This window comes from Gasterosteus aculeatus, chromosome X (assembly GCF_964276395.1).
Source record: "Gasterosteus aculeatus chromosome X, fGasAcu3.hap1.1, whole genome shotgun sequence".
Classification (NCBI taxonomy): domain Eukaryota; kingdom Metazoa; phylum Chordata; class Actinopteri; order Perciformes; family Gasterosteidae; genus Gasterosteus; species Gasterosteus aculeatus.
Genome location: NC_135698.1, coordinates 7,922,211 through 7,943,118, shown reverse-complemented (window position 1 = coordinate 7,943,118; position 20,908 = coordinate 7,922,211). Strand labels below are relative to the sequence as shown.

At 47.2% G+C, this 20,908-nt stretch overlaps 3 protein-coding genes across 3 annotated transcripts; all 3 read right to left on the bottom strand.

The window, feature by feature from the left end:
- Window positions 1-3,968: 3,968 nt before the first annotated feature.
- LOC120809364 (mitogen-activated protein kinase 12) lies at window positions 3,969-9,075 on the bottom strand. Its single transcript, XM_040163098.2, has 12 exons — window positions 8,390-9,075; window positions 7,580-7,709; window positions 7,400-7,458; window positions 7,127-7,238; window positions 6,987-7,016; window positions 6,749-6,796; window positions 6,531-6,645; window positions 5,941-6,012; window positions 5,702-5,781; window positions 5,463-5,541; window positions 5,194-5,367; window positions 3,969-5,085 (listed from the first exon to the last, which is right to left on the bottom strand). The coding sequence occupies exons 1-12, from the start codon at window positions 8,506-8,508 to the stop codon at window positions 5,018-5,020; spliced, it is 1,086 nt and encodes a 361-aa protein (XP_040019032.1). The 5' UTR covers window positions 8,509-9,075; the 3' UTR covers window positions 3,969-5,017.
- Window positions 9,053-14,487, bottom strand: selenoo1 (selenoprotein O1). The gene is made up of 9 exons (XM_040163092.2): window positions 13,377-14,487; window positions 13,024-13,227; window positions 12,755-12,932; window positions 12,403-12,533; window positions 11,965-12,242; window positions 11,703-11,871; window positions 10,886-11,071; window positions 10,542-10,698; window positions 9,053-10,340 (listed from the first exon to the last, which is right to left on the bottom strand). The coding sequence occupies exons 1-9, from the start codon at window positions 13,916-13,918 to the stop codon at window positions 10,098-10,100; spliced, it is 2,088 nt and encodes a 695-aa protein (XP_040019026.2). The 5' UTR covers window positions 13,919-14,487; the 3' UTR covers window positions 9,053-10,097.
- LOC120809363 (traB domain-containing protein) lies at window positions 14,487-20,906 on the bottom strand. The gene is given in 11 exon segments (XM_040163097.2): window positions 14,487-16,570; window positions 16,659-16,755; window positions 17,168-17,340; window positions 17,828-17,967; window positions 18,511-18,621; window positions 18,977-19,117; window positions 19,437-19,603; window positions 20,007-20,073; window positions 20,226-20,266; window positions 20,818-20,869; window positions 20,871-20,906. Coding segments are annotated over 11 exon segments (1,209 nt in total). The 3' UTR covers window positions 14,487-16,386.
- Between the last annotated feature and the right edge of the window lie 2 nt (window positions 20,907-20,908).

Genomic DNA, 20,908 nt, shown 5'->3' with positions numbered 1-20,908 from the left:
CTCCCAGTAAAGACCTGAAAGCAATCATCAGCCCCTAAACGCATCAAGCTGGGGAGACTAAACGCTCACACTGCACAACAGACTTTAAGGGCTTTGACGTCTGGGTGTATTTTCGTCCAACGTTGTGCGATAAATGCCTGTTTATTTTTCGTCCTGCGTTCCACTTCCTTCATGTGAGAGGCTGGTGGAAAAAGGTTTATTATTTCATTAGCACAGGCCAATAGAGATGGACAATAGACAATAGAAGCTGCCTGGCATTTACAAAGTAATTGAAAATCTGGATGACGTTGGGTGTGAGGTGTACTGTAACACTCCCTTATATAAAGGTCACAGGGTCGGAACTTTCATGCAAACGCCTGTTGATTTTTCTAATCTGGCTTCCATTGACTTCCTGCTCCCTCTGGATGGCGTTTCAGGTTCCCTCCAACCTGGACCAAGCCACAGGAGGCAGCTCTCCTTAATACAAAAAGGGAAACAGCGGCTTTGTGAAATACTGTGACCTCTGACCTCAGAGTCAGGTCCTACCCATGATTCAGCCCGAGGCCTCGTCCTGGTTTATGGGGAAGCTGTGGACCCGGATGAAGTCACCGCTGAGGTCACCACAAATCCATCGTGCTTCATCGTCTGAGGTCGAATCTGCTCAGACTTTAACATCTAGTGCAGCTTTCCTGGGCTCACCTACAGAGCGTGGAGAGGACGCACACGTGAACATCTGCTGGGCCTCTGCTTTTCCCTCATATAGGACCAACGTTAAAGAACAAAGAGGAATCCGATAAAAACAGATTGACAGCGGAGCAGTGGGTTATACAACATGTCCGAGAAACTCCCGTGGGAGTTCTGATACAGTTTTTTTGGTCACCGTTGGAATCCATTTTAACAAGATGATTTCAAGCTGTTGTTCTCGGTGTGAGTGGAAAACATTCGCCAGAGACCTTTCAAATCTACAGGGGGGAGCGTTTGATGCTCACATTTCAGATTTCAGGTGGAGCAGTTTGTCAGCTTCTGCATGGCGTTACGTTGACCCACTTCTTTTGTAAGTATTTTATATTTACCCCCCCCCCCTTACTTTCAACTGTCTCTTTTGATTGTTTCAATGTCAGGCTGACAAAATAAAGAAGAGAGTAGGGCAGAGATGCTCTAAATGTGGGTAAACTCTTTGGATTTACCTCAATGTATAACAGTAAGAAGCTTTAAGCAACTTCTCCCCCTGGAGACAAGAGAAAAAGATCTGCAGGTTTTTGATCATATTTTGTTAGTTAGCTAGTTATTTCTAGCATCGAATCCAGCACACAAAAAGCTGTCATGATGTCACGTGAAATAATCAAGTACAACGCAGAAATCCGAGATGCAGAAGCTTTCCAGCAGCACCCGAACACAGCAAGATAAAAGCATTTCGATCAAACCCTTCCTTAAAGAGTTCCTCTTTTGTCCTGGGTTCAGCAGCCTGCTCCCATCGCTCCTCTGGGTCTGTAAGTGCCTCTCTGACTGTGACACGCTGCAAACCCCGTACGTCAACGCGGCACAGATGGACACGAGATTGTCCTGGGAGAGGAAGAGCAATGTGTGGCATGCGCTCTTCACCCTGTCTGCTCCATAGAAGCCTCAAAAGAAGTGGATGTCTATCGGATGAGCTAATGTAAACTAAAGGGCCCATTCTGGCGGCGATAGGCTCTCCCTCGGGCCCCCTGCATGTCTTCTGCACCCCCCCCCCCCCTTCCCCTTTCTTACATCCACCCATCCACTTCTTGCTCTTGCCTTTTGTTCCAATCCTTTCCTCCACCCTTGTATATCACTACTTCCTAAACCTCCCAATTCCTTTCCTGTTATTACCCCACCCTATTCTGTCCCCCCCCCCCCAAACACACTTCTCCATGTGTGCCTGTGTGTAATTTCCTCTCCATCGTTTGCCCCGGGGGTCCCGCTCTCCTGCTGAAGCATCTCACAGACACGTGTGCTTCTGTATACAATCTCCCCGAGATCAGAGACGCGTGGGTGAGGAGAGGGGAGGGTTTGAGGGGCGGAGGGGGAGCGAGTTGGGCTGAGAGCCCCTCAGCTACAGAATGTCGGGCCTGCTTGATCCACGTTGGCTGGGACCGCTTGGACCTCCGCACAGATACACCATCCTACCGAGCCACACAAACAAACAAACAAAGAATACTGGAGCCGGAGAGCTTTAACCCCCCACCCCCTCCCCCCAAGCCAACAGCAACTATCAAACATGTAAACATGCCTAATTAAGAAATGATGGAGCAGCGTTTGCTCTCTTTTGAATGTGGAAAAGGCCATTTGCAGCCATGTGTGAATAAACGCAGACCTCTGCCAACTTGCAACAGAGCAGCAGCGGAGATCCAGACCGACATCTGGAACCAAGCAGACAGTCACATGGTGAACATCATGTACGGGAATACCCTGAAATGTAAAAGCATGAATCTGTGCAAAGCCCAGAAACAATCACAGACAAGGACATTGGGAGCGTTGGAGGATTTTGAGTTTCACTCCTGCTGCAACTCAGATCAATTTGTCTCCAGCGAGGACACGACAGCCCGAATTATTCGGAGACGAAACACTCGCTGTCACTGCTGTGTCAGTGTGTTTTATTTCAATTAGAAACTGATGGATGGATAATCCACGAGGGGGGGGTGGGGGGGGGGGGGGCGTTTTGTATCGAATCACCGGCTGCCGCAGCTCCTACTGTGAGGAAAATGATTCAAACTGAAAAGATTCCAAGCTCACTGACAAACACAAGTTCTATTTTTCACACGCGTGAACCGAGATGATCCGAGAATCTCGATAAATGGCCGACCCTCTCATCACCACGGTGAGATTCCCAGCACTGTGCCCCCTCCCCTCCCCCGACACACACAGTAAACACATTTATAACAGACATTCCGCTTGGAGAGCGGTGACCTCGGTCACATCAGCGTGTTTGAGCATCGCTGCCATTCCACTCGTCCTCCGTCCTGAGCCGGCGTCAGTCCAAAGTTTACGGGTGTGTGTATCCAACCCGTGAACGCGGCCCTTGAATCCAACGTGCTCGGGAAAATAAACGGCGCGGTCAACAATCGAGCCGGGGACGGTTGAACTCGTCAACTGTGTGCGTGTGTGTCACGAGGAGGACACACAACGTGCACCCGGGGGTTCGGAGGAGGCTCGTCCTCGGGGAGAGTCACCCTCGGGAGTCAAGGGCCCGGAGGTCACCCAAGACGAGCTTGTTAAATTCAACACCCGGCGAGGGAGGGCATGTGGAGGAATGTTCTGAATATAACAGCAAACAGGCGTTCTGAAAGAATGTGTAAACGCTTGATACGCAAAGTCATTAATCGTATCAAGAAGAAGAAAAAAAAGTGGTTGTCAGTGTTAAGTGCAACACAATAAATCACTGCAACAACTAATGTGGCTTAGTTTAATCTGCTAAAGGGAGAATAACAGGCCGAGGGAGTGTAGTTCATTGAGCGCAGCGCTGACCTCAGCGTGCCAACGCGCCCGGGATGACAGCGCTGACGTGGCGATGTAAACGCACTGTCGATCATGGGAACGTCATTAAAAGTTGACCCCCCGATGATGACGTTAAAGATCAGAAATCCAGGGGTCACTAAAGTTAGAACATATTGTGCAAGAACCACAAACGTTTTGCACCAAATGTTGTGCGATTCCAGACAACTAAATCCAGACGTATTTAGGTGGACATCAAAAAAATGTTTATCTGCTGGTGGCGTCAACACAGATTCATCGTAAATGTTTCCCATATGCAGCCTGGTCATGACTGGTCTGTGTGACTGGTTTGTTTGCTGCCACCTGGTGATGGTGTGCGTCAGGCGGAGCATCCCAAAAGGGCCTCATCTATTACCGGATGGATTATTGTCATTTATATGGGAAGACTTCTAATTCTAAACGCACCCTCGGCTTGCAAACTAAAATTAAAATCCAAGGTTTGACACGTGACCGGTAGAAGAAAAAAAAACAAGACATAATTGGAGACTCTTTAATGATAAAAACACATGAGTGGTGTTTACGTCAAGTCACCAATCAACGTACGAATCGACGCCGCGGACAACATAGGCAATGTGTTGTCTGCCACTTTCTTTGTTTCGGTTGTATGTCTGGTTTTGGCAGCTGACCATAATGTGAATGTTGGTTTCACAACCTGCCGGCATGGATTTCGCACAATCAGCAGCCGGACAGTGTCTTCTTTTTGTTGTTATCTTAAGGCCACTAAGATGAATAAGGTCAGAGCAGGCATGTAAGTAAGTAACCCCTGCCCCCCACACACACACACACACACAAACACAAACAAGGACGTCCCATTAATGCAAATTGAATGTCCTTTTCAAGGACCGGTACTTAGATAAGGGAACGCTACTTCACAAAACAACATACGACAAGGAAAAAAAGATATGTACCACTGAAGGGAAACTGAACCAAGTGACTCAAGTAATATACCCACTAATTCCTTGGTTACCTATTTGCTTATTGATTAATATTAATACTTGACTCGCAGCAACTGAACTATTATACTCAGTACACTGCAGGACAAGGTGGGACGGTCTGATGCTAAACTCAGGAAGAAAGCTACAGGACCAATATGATTTTGAATGTCGAACCCAAGACGTGACGGCTTGGTTTCTGTGAATGGTGGTTGTATCTGATGGTGGTTGTATCTGATGGTGGTTGTCCTTGCACTCGGCTTACTACTCTCAATATTTGAATCACCCGTCGTATGAATTGAACATACTGCACATCTTTTATGTCGTTCATTCCGTACACGTGACGTCCGTTGCAGTCCGTCAATCCCGGGAGAGGAATCCTTCCTCTGTCTCCCGAAGGCTCCTTTTTTTTTTTCTGTGTACAGACTTTAAAGCCCTCTGAGGCAAATGAGTGATTTAAGGAAATACAAAATAAAATCAATTGGAATGAAGAATTGAATTGTGAGCGCGTAGAGTTCTCTCCCAGGTCAAGATTTTGAAAAAGACACGACAGTTTGTTCTGGTCCCACGCCGCTCCACGGACACGGTCTGTCTTACAGCGCAGTTTCCTTGGAGTCTGGCACCACCGGTTTGAAGGTCAAGATCTCTGTGAAGGTGTGACCTGAAGGAAGAAGCACAGCACTGATCATTAAAACGCAAAAGCTCACTTCAGCTCCGTTCTCCATTTATTTTGCTTCCTTCCACCGGGATCAACGTGGCTCCTGCTTACGTTTCCACTGGGCCAAGGACTGGTCCGTGTTGTCTAACGAGTGGTCGTACTGCTGCGGTACCGTCTCCTCCTCCGGTTCTCTGAACTCAGTGAAGTAGGGCAGCATGAGCGCCTCCTCAGCGCTTACCCTGCTCTCCGGATCCAGCAGCAACATGCGCTCCAGCACGGCCACGGCTGACGAAAGAGTGGAAACGGGGGAATTGAAATCGCTCGGTGCGACTGTCAAACGGATAAATGCGATCAATTGGCGAGTCTAACCACCATCTCACCTTGTGGATTAGTTGTGGAAAACACACTGTGGAGGTCTTTTTTCTCCACTTTCGGGAGGCTCTTGACATAGCCTCTGGCCTGAGAAAAGGAGTGAGTACATTGAATGCAGCACAAACGCAGATTTCCCCCCAATTGGAATTCCAATTCCTAAAATTCTTTAGATGTGGGGAGGGGGGGGTGATATGTTGCAACAACGAGATAAAGGAGTTTCTGTATGAGTTGCATGCTCACAACTCACATCGTCAGATACTAGTTTTGCTGCAAACTCCTGAGTCGGGGTTCCTGTGACCTTCATGATCTCCGTCAGCTGATTCAGGTCTTAAGAACTGCGGTCAAGGGTCAAACGAGAAAAGTCACATACAAAAAGATATTAATTTCAGATGATTGGAAAACGTCAAGCAACGTTTTGATCCTCAAAAAAAAAAAAAAAAATTAAAAAAATGTCAGTGGAGAGGGGTCGGGGAGGTCAAAGGATACGGTCGCTGCCTTTAAAAAGGGGTTTTCCTTGCAGCATCTCTGCCATGATGCAGCCCACGGACCAGATGTCCACTGAGAAACGAGCAGAAAACAACACTTTTCACATGTTTTGTTTGAATCTTGAGCAACAAACAATAACAACACACTGTGGGTCACTGAGCAGCGACTAAAGATTCCCCATTAAAAGCACGTTACATGTTAAAGTGTTGAGATCGCCACCTAGTGGATAATACGTAACATCACCGTCTGACTCCAATTAAACATTTTTTAACACCACATCTAACCACTTAAAAAAAAAAAACATTTTGTGTAGCTTTCCTCAGTATTTTTCTATTTACAAATTAAATATAATTGTTTAAAAAGAGGAAAAAGTACCAACGTGGCCTTGTTAGACTACAATGCACTGCAACAAGACGCACGATAAATCATTAAATAGAAAGAAACAGAGCAACACAACTGAGAGGATGTAAAGGTCTGTAAAGAAGCAGAAGATCTGAGGGCCGGCGAGAACACTAAAACAACTAATGCGGCGCTGATGGGCAGCAGCGAACATAACCACACGTTGCTGAAAGCAGTCAGGCCTTTATTACCAGTCTGCGTGTAGTGCATCCAGCTCAGGATGACCTCTGGGGCTCGGTACCAGCGAGTCACCACGTACCCCGTCATCTCGCTGTCCGCCTGCCGCGCCAAACCAAAGTCCAAGATCTGAGAGAGAATGCAACAAAAAAAAAAAAAAAAAGTTCGACGAAGCAACGTCGTTAAACACGTGACGGGGGTGTTGAGGTTATCAAGATGTGCTCAACTGTACCTTGAGCTCACAGTCTTGGTTGATGGCGAGATTTCCTGGTTTGAGGTCCTACAAATGTCCATGTGAAAAGAGCAACTATGACTGAGAGTCTGTGACGGAGCGGCAGAAGGAAACTAAAACCAGAGTCACCGTGGTGCACTGGGAAGGGTTTGTCAACAGGAAGCACCAGCTTTATTTAAAAATGTTTGAACGTCATATTTATCTCAGGTACACGGTATAAATATAACTAACTACTTACCCTGTGAATGATACCAGATGAATGAATATACTGCAATAAAAGAATACGACCGGGATTTAATCAACAGAACAAATGAGCTAACGTTGTAAAGTAATAAATTGTGCAAAAGAAATCAACAACCGACGGAGAGAGTGCTCCACCTTGAGCCCTTTCAGCATCTGGTAAACCAGATACTGGATTTTATCTTCGGACAGCCTCTGAAGCTTCATCAGCCTCCCCAGATCCGTCCCCATGAACGGCATCACCAGGTAACTTGAGGGGGGGAAAGAGACGCGTCGAGTGGGAAGCACCCAACGGGAGGCCGGTTAGAAATGATTGAGAAAAGCAGCGCGCTCACAAACAAACGAAGGAGAGACTTTACAGACGGACGAACGCTGCCCTGCTGCAGCGGCAAGAGCACAAAGAGCACTTACAAATCATGGAACTTGTCCAGAGAGAGGTCAGCGGTGAAGACGTCAAAGAGGCCGATCACCTGCGGCAGACAGAAACACTTCTGGTCACATTACATTGCTTGTCAGAAAGGCAAATGCGCTGATGTGATGAGAAATATGGGCCCCCCCCCACAATGGACAGCTGATCACGCCGACTCTCACATTTTCATGTTTCATATGTTTGAGAAGCCTCAGCTCCCTGTAGGCCCGCTTGGCGAACAGCTCCGACTGGAAAGGTCTGTACAGCTTCTTGATCGCTACTTTGGTTCCCGTTCTGGAGTCCACCGCAGAGCTGAGGAGAGGGGGGGGGGGAAATAAAGCATGTTGGGGAACCTCGACGTGTTCTGACTGAGGCTCTTGCCTTTTCTTCTGAGATCAGGAATGTTCAACCAGAAGCCCAAACCGGTGTTTAAACACCCCCCCCCCAAAACCCCCGTGTTTATAACTCCAGCAGTGATGGCTGCAGCATGCGGGCCCGACACACACACACACACACACACACACAGCGTTTGTTCATGTGTTACTAAGTTGCGTGCAGTCACACCGGGCCCTTTAGGTCCCGCCCACACGAGCTAATAACAAAGGGAGCGCGTGCTGCGCGACGAACGAGGTTCCTTCGAAAAGGCTCCGTTGTTCTGTGTCGTGTGTAAACTTTTTGCGTGAGCGCGTTCTTTTCACGAGCGCGCGCTCCAAACGCCACCCGCACACACACACACACACACGCGCGCAATCATCGCAGCCACGCGCCCCAATGGAGGACCGCGGGGAGGCGACGCCGCGGCTGCGCGTGTCTGCGTGGCCCCCCATCATATGAGGAAGTGAAGCAGCGTGCGCTCGCGCTACTTTTTCTTTTGTTTGGCCCGTAGGACGGCACCATCTGTTCCGTCGCATTCTCCACCTCCCCCTCCACCCACCCGCGATAATAAACCCGCCGCGGGAGCAGCATTTATATTATTCTGGGAATCCACTTACCACACCGTCCCGTACGCCCCGGTCCCCACCTGCTTCAGCTCCCGGTACCGCTCCGGTACTTCCCATGAAGTTTTGTTGACGTCCTGGCGGTAATAACCGGGCCTGATTCGCTTGGACATCCTGATTGATGGTACGATCCGAGAAAGCGTCTGAGAGCTTCTTCTTTTGTTTAGTTGTGTTTTTTTGTGCGCGTGTCTCTTCCGTCGCTACACACCCATTGTTCCTGATCCCACCTATGCGCGCACGCACGCGCGCTCGCTCGCTCGTCGCGCGGCTCCTGTGCGTGTCAGCCGGTCGGGGCGCACCCTGAGGTCACGGCCCTGTAATTAAAAGGTGAAGCGCAGAGCGGAATGCGCGGAACACGGAACTGAGCGCACGGCGTCGGTTGGAGACGCGTCGGCGGTTTGGACAGCAAGAGGAGCGCTGGCCTTTAAATGGCAACGTGTACTGTGGATGCGCGGTTCCTTTGCGCATTGGGGGAGGAGGAGGAGGTGGTGGGTGTTTTGGGACTTGCTGGGACACGATGATTGCTGTCTTGACACAGCGGGCCGTTGACACACAACTATGTGGTTAGTTAACAAAGAGGACAACTTTAAAGTTTCACGCGGCGTCCTGAACACACGTCCAACGTTGGGTGGAGCTCATAAAATGAAAAGGCAGGTGTGTGACTGGCAACAACAAAGTCCATGTTTATTAAAGAAATATGCAGCTTTTAGAACATTGTTTTGTGTTAATTCTACAATTTATTGAACATAGATTTGGATAAAGATCTATTTACTATTTAGATTAGTTAACAAATAAGTTTACACAATCACATGGCTAAAATAGAAAAATTCTAACACACAGTTCCTATTTTCCCCCTAAGTTTAAGATTTGGTATCTCTGTATACTTTACATGTGAAGTAACAAAAGTGATGGATTATGGTTGTGGCTCCAAGCCTATAAAGAGGTGCTATGACAGAAGGCAAACGGGCAATGCTACATACACGTATAAATAAAATAGAGAATTAACAGTATTGTGCGTTTAACTGCTGTGGCTTATTGGTTCAAGTGCAATGACTCTCCTTTACCCAGATACAGGGCAAACCGTAACATTATCATTATTATAATCTTAATTTCTCTCTTGCGCGCGCGCACACACACGTTATTTGGTTTATGTTGAGGTGACGCCTCACAGGTTGTCAGACTCAGACAGGTTGCTGTAGGACTTGTTGTCTGAGTCGTCATCAATAGCTGGTCGAGCACAAAGCAGACGGGACGGGCTGACGGCTTTCTAGGAAAAAGTCCAGCAATGTCTCTGGATGTCATTTGTGACATCTAAGTGCCAGTTATCCTAATTCGTCTTACATTCAAGGAAAGATCCACCTAAAAAAAAAAATAATGTCAATGGATCAGTACTGATTGTGTTTAGGACATTTACCACTTTAAAGTAATTTCCTGAGAAATTTCAAATATGCTGAAAATCTCGTCACGTCATCATATTAGTGTCTATTCAAGTTGTATTGCCCTGAATTCAACCCGCCGGTCTGCTTTGGCTCAGCCAGGTGCCCTATGGGGCGTCACGCCTCGCGCTAACTTCCCTGACGCTGCCTGCCCAAGTCATGGAGAGTTGCACATGAAGCGGAAAGGACATGAAAATGCCCAAATCAACTCCAATGAACTCTCATCATCATCATCAGCACAAGAGCAAGACAATCAAGGGAAGTTTTTACGAAGATCATGTGACGCAGATTTCACGGGCCCAGGCCGGGGGCCGGCTGTCATAAGGAACAGGAATTCTGGCTGTGGATTTAGAAGCCGCCTCCTGCTGCTGGTCGTCATCGTCCTCCTCCTCCTCCCCTTCGCCCCTCTCGGCCTGCTTGGTGGGCGCGCCTCCGTCCACCCACGCGGGAAACTCCAGACCGGGCTGCGAAGAGAAGGGCTTCTCCAGAACCTTGAGCACTCGCTGGACCTGCAGCGCAGAGAGGAAGTGAGAAGTGACGGCAGGTAAACAAGCTGAGAGTCCAACACTGAGAATAAGGAGAACTAAATGAAATGTAACTTGGATGCGTTTAAATCTTTACTTTAAAATTGGCCTCAAATGCAACAAAAAAAACTGTTGTGTAATATGACAAAGTGACGAGCTTCTGCAAAAGTATAATCCAAACCTCACCTCAGAGAAGTCTCCCTTCTCTGCAGCTTCAATTGCATTCTGGGCAATGTAGTTCCGCAGCACCACGCGAGGGTTGGTGCTGTCCATCACTCTCACCCTCTCCTCCTGCACCGCCTGCACATCGCTCTGGCCTTCCAGCTCCCGAGACAGGCGCTTCCTGTGGCCGAGAGAACACAACACAGTGGAGCAGTGGCACATTTCCCCTCCTTTACTTCCCTTCCGCCCCCTTTATCAGCCACACTTCCGCCCACGAGCTCTTATCCGCTCCATGCAGTCCTCCACCTTATTCGTCCTCATCTTCGCCTTCCATCCCACCGTGAATTTTTTATCAAAAAGACGCTCACCTGTAGCGTGTGATCCATCGGCTCCAGTCCTCGGCCTGCTTGGTCTTCAGCTCGTCCGGACCGGCCTCCGTCAGGTCTTTCAGTTTGCTGAGCTTTTCCAACTGCCTGGAAATCGTCGTCCTGTCAGAGATCATCTGGAACAGCGCCGGGTTGCTCTGCGCCATAGAGAGCAACATCGCCAGCTCGCTGCCATCGGCGGGCAGAAAAGACAACGGTTCGATGATTTATTGGCGTGTTGGAGAAAGAAGAGGACCAGTGCGGGTACTTGATACAATATGGACAATCTGAGGTAACATGACCAAAACAAGTATACGCAAGACCAATGATATAAAGGCTGAATGGCGACACCTGGTGGCTGAAATCTGCATCACATCAAACTAAATACAAACATGTATTCCCAATCATTTAGCTATTTTTGTATTGTTACACAAAAGGTTTTGCAAAGTATACAAAATAGTACAATTAAGTTTTCTGACACACATGAATATCTAGTCAACTTTATTTGGATTTAGTCCCTCGTTTCACGAGGCACACTACTTTGTGTCCAGTAGCAAACACAGTGTGGGTCAAAGAACAACGTTGCCCTGGCAGGGGTCACTGGATAGAGGTCAAGTTGCTGGACACCACGGCAACGTCGAACGGGAAAAACCTTAAAGAGACTGTCTGGCTAATCAACTCGAAGCGGCTTTGCCATTTCATTCCTAATTCCTCGAACCCTAAATAAAACTAAACCGGCGGCCATTACTTTCCTTTCCGTGACGGTCTGAAACAAACAAAACACAGTTTGTCTATAGGAGAGTACGCGCGGCCCGCTCACCGTGGATCCATCGCGGGCTTGTTTGCGGCCTTGAGCTCCTCCAAGGAGGCACACTGCTCCAGCAGGAGGGCCGTGGCTTTCCTGACGAGCTCCTCTTCTTCCTCACTTTCTCCCTCGGTGGGACAGGAAATCCGACTCAAGCCACGAAAGGTGTTGGTGAAATCGGCGCCTGCAAGAGGGAACCCGGGAAAGGTTACCGCGGTGACGCGACGGTGGCACCAGAGACGATTTACAAATCGGCCCATCGAGCCGCTCGTCCCACCTGTGTTGTGCATGGTCTGCAGCAGCTCCGTGATCAGCATCTCGTCCTCGGGCTCGTCCCTCTTCAGCAAGCCCAGCTTCCTCCTCATGTTCTCCAGGTAGAAGCTGTTATACAGCCCCAGGTACTCGCTCAGGACGGCTTCCGCCCGGTCCGGCGGCAGCTCTGGGGCTAGAGCCTCCGCCAGCTTCACCAGGTTCCACCTGCAGATGGCCGGCTGGGCCTGGTAGGAGTATCGGCCCGAGTTGTCGGAGGCGTTGCAAATGAAATCCGGATCAAACCTGAGAGGTGTTTAGGAGAAATCTGGTAAACGGCGCACCGCGTGTGTCCCCCGATTACCTCTTCGCAATCATTTTAACCTCCTCCTGTATGACGATGATGAATCGGATCAGATCCCCATCCCAAGAAGAACATCAAGTAAATCAAATGCAAACGTCTGACCTGTCCATGAAGCCATATGGACCGTAGTCCAGCGTGAGTCCCAGGATGCTCATGTTGTCCGTGTTCAGGACTCCATGGCAGAAACCCACACACTGCCACTGGGCCACGACTCGAGCCGTGCGGCGCGTCACCTACAAACACCGACAAGACTTTAAAATCTGAAAACATTGCCAAAAGCCTCCACCCGGAGTTTAGTGCTTCGGTAAACGGCGTAATCTCATATTGAGCCCGCGTCACGTCGACTCGGCACACGCAGTCAGCTTAGGAGGATTAATTGGGCCACATGCAAGCCTTCCATTCATGACCCGAGAGCCGATTCACTGGCTGAAACGTGCGACCCGCGTGCCCTGACCTCTCTGAAGAAAGCCACGTTCCTCTCCACCCTATCCGGGTGGTCCCGCTGGATGTCAGGGTAAAACATCTCAATGACATAATCCATCATCTGACCGCGGATCTCATCCCGTCCGTAGCTCGGCCCCTGGCGGCCGGTGTGCTCGTCGGCCTGCTTGAAGATCTCAAAGGATCCAAACCTGCACAGAGAGCACGCAGCTGAGACAAACAACCCCCGTGTGCGTGCGTATCTTAAGAGGTTCTCACGAGGGGCTGAAGATCGCTGCTCACCTGAGGAAGGTGGGAGCGATGCGGATGACCGCAGAGCACCGCTCATTGCGGGGATTCCCGCTGTAGTAGACGTCTCGTACGACCCTGGTGTCGGAGGTCACCACGCAGGCCGCTCGGGTGGTGGGAACGCCCAGGAAGTGCATGACCTCGCTGCACAGGAACTCCCTGATGCTGGAGCGCAGGACCTTGCGGCCATCAGCTTGTCTGTGGCGAGAAAAAGTAGATCCCCACAAAAAAAGGCAGAGATTTAATTCAGTTGCACTCATCAATTTGCGTTAATGTGTAACAATCCCTTTAAACGCATCTGCTCATTTAAATGACCTGTAGGTTTAAAGCTGTAATAACCCTTGTACCTTGAATAGGGAGTCAGTCCAGCTCCTTTCACCTGCATCTCCCACCGACCGCTCGGGTTTTCCCGCAGCAGTTCCGGATCCTGACCGGGGGGCACCTTCACCTCCCCCAGGTAGCAGGCGGCGCCGTCGCCCAGCTGCCCGGCGAACTGCCCGAACTGATGGCCGCAGTAGCAGTGCGCGGCGGGCTCGGAGCCGGGCATGATCCTGGACCCGCTGAGGTACTCCGGCGCGAGCGGGTCGCGCGCGACCTCCTCCCCGTTGAGCCCCAGCAGCGCGAGGGCGTCGCGGGACACGGCCACGAACCGGGGCGCCGCCAGCGGCTGCGGCCTCACGCGGGAGAAACACGCCCCTTTCACCGCACGCGCGCCGGGCTCCTCGGACGGGTCCAGCGGGAGTCTCCGGAGGGCGACGTTGTCGAAGTCGAGCCGCTCGAGCGGGGAGCGGCTAGTCACCAGACCCATGTCGGCCATGCCGGCCGTAGCGAGGAGTCGGAGGGGGACAAAGATGCGTGACGGTCCGAGCCGAGGCCTTAAATAAGCCATCCAGACGCGGCCATCCGCCTGCTGAATGTTGGGTGTTTTTATTCGCTGGCGCAGTTAACTGCGATGTGGACAAGTCATGCTTTCGTAATCCTGCTCAGTGTGGCGGAAGCTACGCGAGACCGAATGTGTTACATCCTTATTTGTCCGGAAACAAGCAGTGAAGACGGAACCATTTCGGCCAACATCGTAAACAATTTCAAAATAAGTACATATACTATTTGTATTATTATAACTTGTCTAAATATCACATCACAGAACACGTTAAATTATTCATGCGCTTTACATTTTTAATGTGGTCTATTCCTGTTATATTTTCTTTTACTAAATTAATTCCTTGTATTGCGGGTCACTTGATACTTTCACTTAATTGTTTACATTTTTCATACACTGTTTTTTCTAATTCTAATTGTTGTAAACAAATCTCCATCCAAAAACTGCAATATACCTGCAATAACTGCAAAAAACCTTTCAAAGAAATGAAATAACTACTCAAAGCAAATGTAATCATCTCATCTAATCTTGGAAGCGGATGTGGTGCAACTGGCTGTCTAAGAAAATAAGAAAAAAATTCAGGAGGTAAATATATGTTATCTTTATTTAAAATTGTTTCAAAATTCATTACAGAGGTTAGAATTGAAAGTTCGGTAACAATGACAAAGGAAAACAAACCCTGCAATGAACACAGGGATTCATACAGTTCTCCAACATAAAATACCATTGAAAATAACATGGGAAGGACACAGACAAATGATGTTCAAGTTTGAGGGAATGAGATTCATGTCTATATATCTACTTGTAATATCCTAACCTCTAAAGCAAGATAACTCATGTATTAATTGGAAGACATTCTATCAGAAAAAGTTTAACGTGTGGAGAATTTCATTATGTGTGGCAATGCTTCAAGTCCCACATGAGTCCATTGGACCATTTCACATACAAAAGCAGCTAATGATTACAGTCATAGCGCTTATGATTACATCCAAAGAAATCCAGTACTGTACATAAATCACTCATGGAATTCTTGGAACTTGATGTTGGTTTGTGCACTTGCAGACTGGAGTTCAGTCTATTATCTTCCACATAACACAGCTCCAGGGATGTGTTTTTTTTTTCCATGTGCAAAAAGAAGCTCTGTACTATGGAGGTCAGAGCTGATAATCTGAGGGTTGAAGGCAGCAGTGATAGCAGTGCAAGGCTTTACCTCTAAAACTCTGACAAACCTCAACGGTCTGATCCTTTCACAGCCGTCAAAGCAAGTCCGTAACAAAGGTCCACTGGCAAATCATTTCAGTAAAGTTCGAGGCTCAATCGAAAGAAAACCCTCCCCTAAAAATTTGATTTCTATCATCTGTATCCCATTTAACTTCCATATAATAATAATGCATATATCATAAAAGTACAAACAGCTGGTGTGCTGAACTATGGTTCTCATGTGGAGGTTTTTTAAGAGACGTCTTTCTGTACACATGCATATTTTTGGTATGAACAACTTACTGACAGATCAGCCAACATGTGACGGTGCTTTTTTTTTACTGGAGATACAATCAATTACACAAATTACAGGACCAATGCAATGCGCATCCGGAGGCACGATTGAGCCTGCCCTGCATCGGGTCAGTTTTGAATGCATGAATGGTTTAAAATGAAGAGGCTACGGCAAGTAGATGGGACATGGGATAAGAACAACATTATTGATGAAAGAAAAAGTCCATCAGAAAATAATACAAACACAAAATATTAGAAAATTGCATCGACCATTTGGTTGCAGTATGTGTAAAATGCATATACTTATTTTAACCCATCCCATTTAATTCCCGTTCAGCACTTACTGCTGCGACATGAGGCACTTATCTGTAAATATGGACAGGGCCGTGCACATGGGAAATACCTTTGTCCCAAGTAAGTTTTAATAAATGTGAATTACAAATGGTAGAATGAAGAAGATAATCTTTCGTCGAAGTCAGACTTTTATCTCACAGCATGAGGGTCACGCTCTGCCTCTAGATTATATTGACAACCTTGATATTGTGGTTTATTTTCCTCATCCACAGGCTTTATGTGTAATACAATATTCCTTTGTAAAGTGCTAGATCTGAAATGGGGAAATTATCAGAATTGCCGTCAAGGAAAATGGCTCATTTGCATCAGGACAATTGACCGACACGAATTCTGATGTTACTTGCTATCTAAAAAGGTTAATCTATTCAAAATAAATTATTGGCATTTGTAAACCTTACAAAATGCAGTATTTGCACAAAATCTGGACGAAAACAACGAGTACTGTCATGGTGTCTTTGGCAGTAAAGCCCTCCCAAGTCTACGCGGACTTCAATATGGTGGGATGCTCCAAATCCCTTGAAATCCTTGTAAATTATCACGTGGGCTGGTGAAACCTCTCTTCCAGCCTAAACTCCTGGTCTTAAGGCTATTGGTGAAAAATGTATGATTTCAGCAGGTCAAAGGTCGTATCACTGTTGGCTGAGAGCAGAGGGTTGCCAGAGAGTCTCCAGTACAGATTTGACTGTAGGTAAAGACATCAGCACTCTACCTAGACTCCCTCCGACACGGTAGCAGGCGTATCCCAGCACTCCCACCATGGCGCCCTTTATGACCGAGCGCAGCACCCAGCCAAAACGCGAGGGAGGCGCCACACTGCGGAGGGACGGACGGACGGACACAATGAGCAGCTGTGGGATTAAAAAAAGTTCAAATTTTTTTTTATATTACATCCGGAACTCACCTCATAATTTCATTAATGTTGAGTTGCTTCTCCCAGTTTCTCTCTATGCCGGGAACGTGACCCATCCCGACAACACCGACCACCACAGCAGGCACTTCTGTTAGGAAAACAAAAACAGAACAAAATCAGTCAAAACTTCTACAACCACATAGTCGTTATAGATCTCATAAACATGTATGACACCACAGGTCTTCTCTTGACAGACAGAATGAATCGCTGGCTGCGTTCTGGACAGATCGGAGTGTAAATGACGGATGAACAAAAGAAGCCCTGAATGTCTGGATTCTGCCTTTTTGCATAAATTATTCTGAGAAAATGCACTGCTAGACGTAGACAACGCGATTCACTGAGCATGACGTCCTGTGCTCTCACCATGAACGAAAAATGAGCTTTTAAACTCAGTAAAACATCCCACTGTTTTTGTGAGATAAAGGTCAAATCACACACCGATACACATACATGTCAATGTGGAATAATAAACATGTGATTACGAGCTCATTGATACGCACTGAGAGCAGTACGGGGGTCCTCCACACAGCGAGTAGCCTGGCGCAGTGTGTGCGTGAGGTAGATGTCTCTTTCAGCCACGATGGTCTGGTGCAGAGTGGGAAACTCGCCGATCATCTCCGCCATCGTTTGTTCCAGTAAGTCCTTCTGTTTGCACTTCTCTACGTCTTCTTTACTAAAAACACGACAAAAAGTGCAACAGAGTCGTTAGTTGTCACGCTGGAAGGGGAAGACTTTTTTTTTTTTACTTTTTCTTGTTCACACAGTATTAAGTAAGCAAAGAATGAGGAACAAATAAACCGACGTGTGAATTGCAAAATACAGTTGGTGTTCTTTCCTTCAAAACTACACACGTCTTATTACTAGAATTTAGTTGATTGAAGCATTTTTTAGCATCTACTAGTAAAATGCAACAGGCTAAATCTAATAGACGATGGAAACATTTTATGCTAAAGGCTTCAATTTAGATCTAAAAGACTGTCAGCTCAACAAATTGGCAGAGTGAATGTAAAATATGTGTGGGCACAATTTTAAACACAGGACACACAGGCAGCTATGAATGAAACTATATGTGATCCTTTTCAACCGTTTCTGGTGCATGCCCACATGTGGTTCTTAACCACAGTGTGCTGCGAGTGAAACTAACCATGGTGAGCGTTTACCTGATTGGATCTGACAGAAAGCAAAGACCCCACCCCAGACGGGCCTTCTGCCACAGACTGAGGGCTGCAATGGCCCGCTTGAACGTCACAGGGATCGGCCTGTCCCCAAGCTGAAATCTACAGAATGGAACTTGTCCAGCCTGTGTAGGAAAGAAAAATAACTGAACAAAGGACATGACATAACATAAACTGACAAATCTGAAAGTATCATCTACCTACATCCATCATACACACTTGGTTTGGGTGAAGAAACAATTTTGTTTGGCAGCTGGGTGTCCATTTATGCTGATAGTGGACATTGGCTAAGTAGTTCCAGTTAAAAGGTCTGTTCACCAATTTAAATTCATGCTGGAACTTAATGACTCATATAAGCTTTAGTCTAACAGGCCGTTCGCTTTTCATTTCGCTAACAGGCCGCGGCAAAAAGTACACAAGGACTCGTTCCTTGTGAAAATATTTACAGTGATTATGAAACAATTACATGGCTGTACAGCTGGCTTGTCTTGCTTTTTTAACGTTGGCCTTCTGGCTTGAGGCTCAACCGAAGGCTTTACGAGCTGAGAGGACTAGAAACATCTTCTTTCGGCAAGTCGTAGCCAACCGATTTGATGGAGAAGTAAAAAACACTTTTCCAAAGAATGATATTGATATTGATATTGTTACACAGCATCTGGGTACTTTACCTCTTTGAAGGCTTCCCTAAACTCTCCTCCAGGAGCCATGCCCAATTGCTCAGTGATGTGCGCTGAAACTTTGAGCAGGAGAATCTGCATGAGGCCAGACATCAGCCCATTCTAACAAACAGAGGACAGAAAGTCGGGAAATTTGAGTTTTTAAATAGACTGACAGTAGTGCAGTCCTGTGTTTCTATGCATGCTTACTTAACAAATGGTTTAATAAAACCAAGAAGACAAAAAAGGACACAGACACAGACACCTAATCCTGCTTGAGATGTTAATTCCCCCACTCACAATGGCAGATGCCCTTCAGGGTTCCTCGCCACTATGGGACCAGAGCGGCTTCATATTGCAAAAAAAAAAAAAACCCTAACGCCGTATTCAGATTACACAGTTCCTTCTTAGCCATATTTGCTCTTGCGGTGTTTCACAATAGCACAGTCGGTAATCTCCATCATTCCGAAAGCCTGACCTGTTTAATGGCCTGCTGAACCTTGTCCAGGTTGATGTCTTTGGCTTCCCTCAGTAGTGTATTCTCGTCCATCCTAAGCATAGACACCCTGTACTGGCACAGCTCCACCACAACAACGTCTGGCTGCACAGCGCGGATCGTCTGCGTGAGATACGTAACAGACGGAATGAGAAAGCATAGGAAGAAAGAGATAAATGGCAAATGAGCAGCTTGGAAGGAAGCAAAGACAATAAAAAAGGGTAATGTAACTAATGTACAACAAAAGACCAGATTATGCTTGGCAAAAAGGGAATGCTAATCATGCACTTATGGTATGTATACATGACCAAAAGAAGCTTTAAGGTGCTACTTTACAACAATTTCCCCCATTCAGAAAGCTGCTAAACTACTTCGCTGACGATTCACTTTTTTTTTTTTAAATGGCATTGTCTCCTGCACAAATCCGGTTGTATTTTCTCACCGTGGTCACATCGTTTTTGCTGCTGTCACTGAAGTGGGCGGTGCCCACCAGGTACAGGAGGCTGCCATCAGGGGCGGTGAGACGGGACACAGTCTCCGGGAGCTCAGGGGACGCCTGGCGGCGCTGGGATCGCAGCTCCCAAAGCAACCCCATCGCTTCTCTGTCCGCTACACAGGACCAGCAGAGACATTGTGACTTTTGAAATGTGTTGTTACAGTTTGTCTTAAAATGTTTACTCTTTTAACTTTATATGTGTTACTTAAAAACATTTTTTTTCCACTTATTTTTTAAGTCTCATCAATCACCATGGTGTTACCTCCTTCTGTGTTAAATAGTTATTTAACAGACATTTACCTTAATTCAAATCTTGCCTAATATTTACTTTAATGCATTAGCTATGGTGGTTGCAATTCAGGTCCTCGTCCTTAACACACAACCAGAGTTGAGTTACACAAAGCTTAAGATAACAATATATCGTATTTTAACATGAACTTTTGCAAAACGGACAAGAAATGCCTAAAAAGTCACAGTATTTGAGCATACAACAGCATACAAAAAACACATAATTACATAGCTCTGGAGGTAGACAAGGCAGTTCCTCTTGTAGTGCGTCGCCAGATGGAACGATTGACTCATCCTGTGACACATAAAAACACCAAACAATATCTCAGGGGGCTTATTTGCATCAGTGCAAGATTAAGAGATCATGTCTGTCCAGGTCTAGCCTGCTCGAGAGACGTGGGCTGATTGCACACGGTCAGGTAAACACGCACACAAAGTGTTACACACCTCTGAATGGTTGTCTTGATCCATGTCTGAAGCACTGGAAGCTGCGTGTGACAGAGAGCAGGACGCGGTGTGTTACGGCGAGACGTTCAACTGACGCAGCTGGCGTTTAGCTGGAGCGCTGCTCACTGATGACGTCGCCTTAACGTTCGCTTGCGCCCAACGACAACAACGTAGCAACCACAACGTTAATGGGGGAAACGTAGCGAATGTCAACCGATTTATTAAGAGGGAGGGAGGATATCTCTGACGTGGCCGTTATTGCGACTAACTTAACTACATGGGAAGCATAAGGTTTTCACCACCGAATAGGAAGTAACGCTTTAACACAACTAGCTAACGTTGTTGTCAGTTACCCGGCACTACGTTAGCTTAAGCGCCTCCTGTGGACGCTTCGGTTGGGCTAACGTTAGATACCCGGATGATGATGGCAGTTAACGTTGAATCAAGCCGATGTAAGCTAACGTTAGTAAGTCCGGGTAAGAATTTCCTCAAATCTAAAACGACTTTCCAACAAAGACTTCAGGCATTATCATTTACTAGATATTGGGTATTTTATACAACGGTTGTGTAAAAAGAAATATGCACAACTTACTGAGCAAGCCAGCCCGTGTGTTGGTGTTCTCCTCGCCAGTACAGCGGTAGCGTTGCACTGCTCGGCTGAACGTGACAGCCGCAGTGCATTC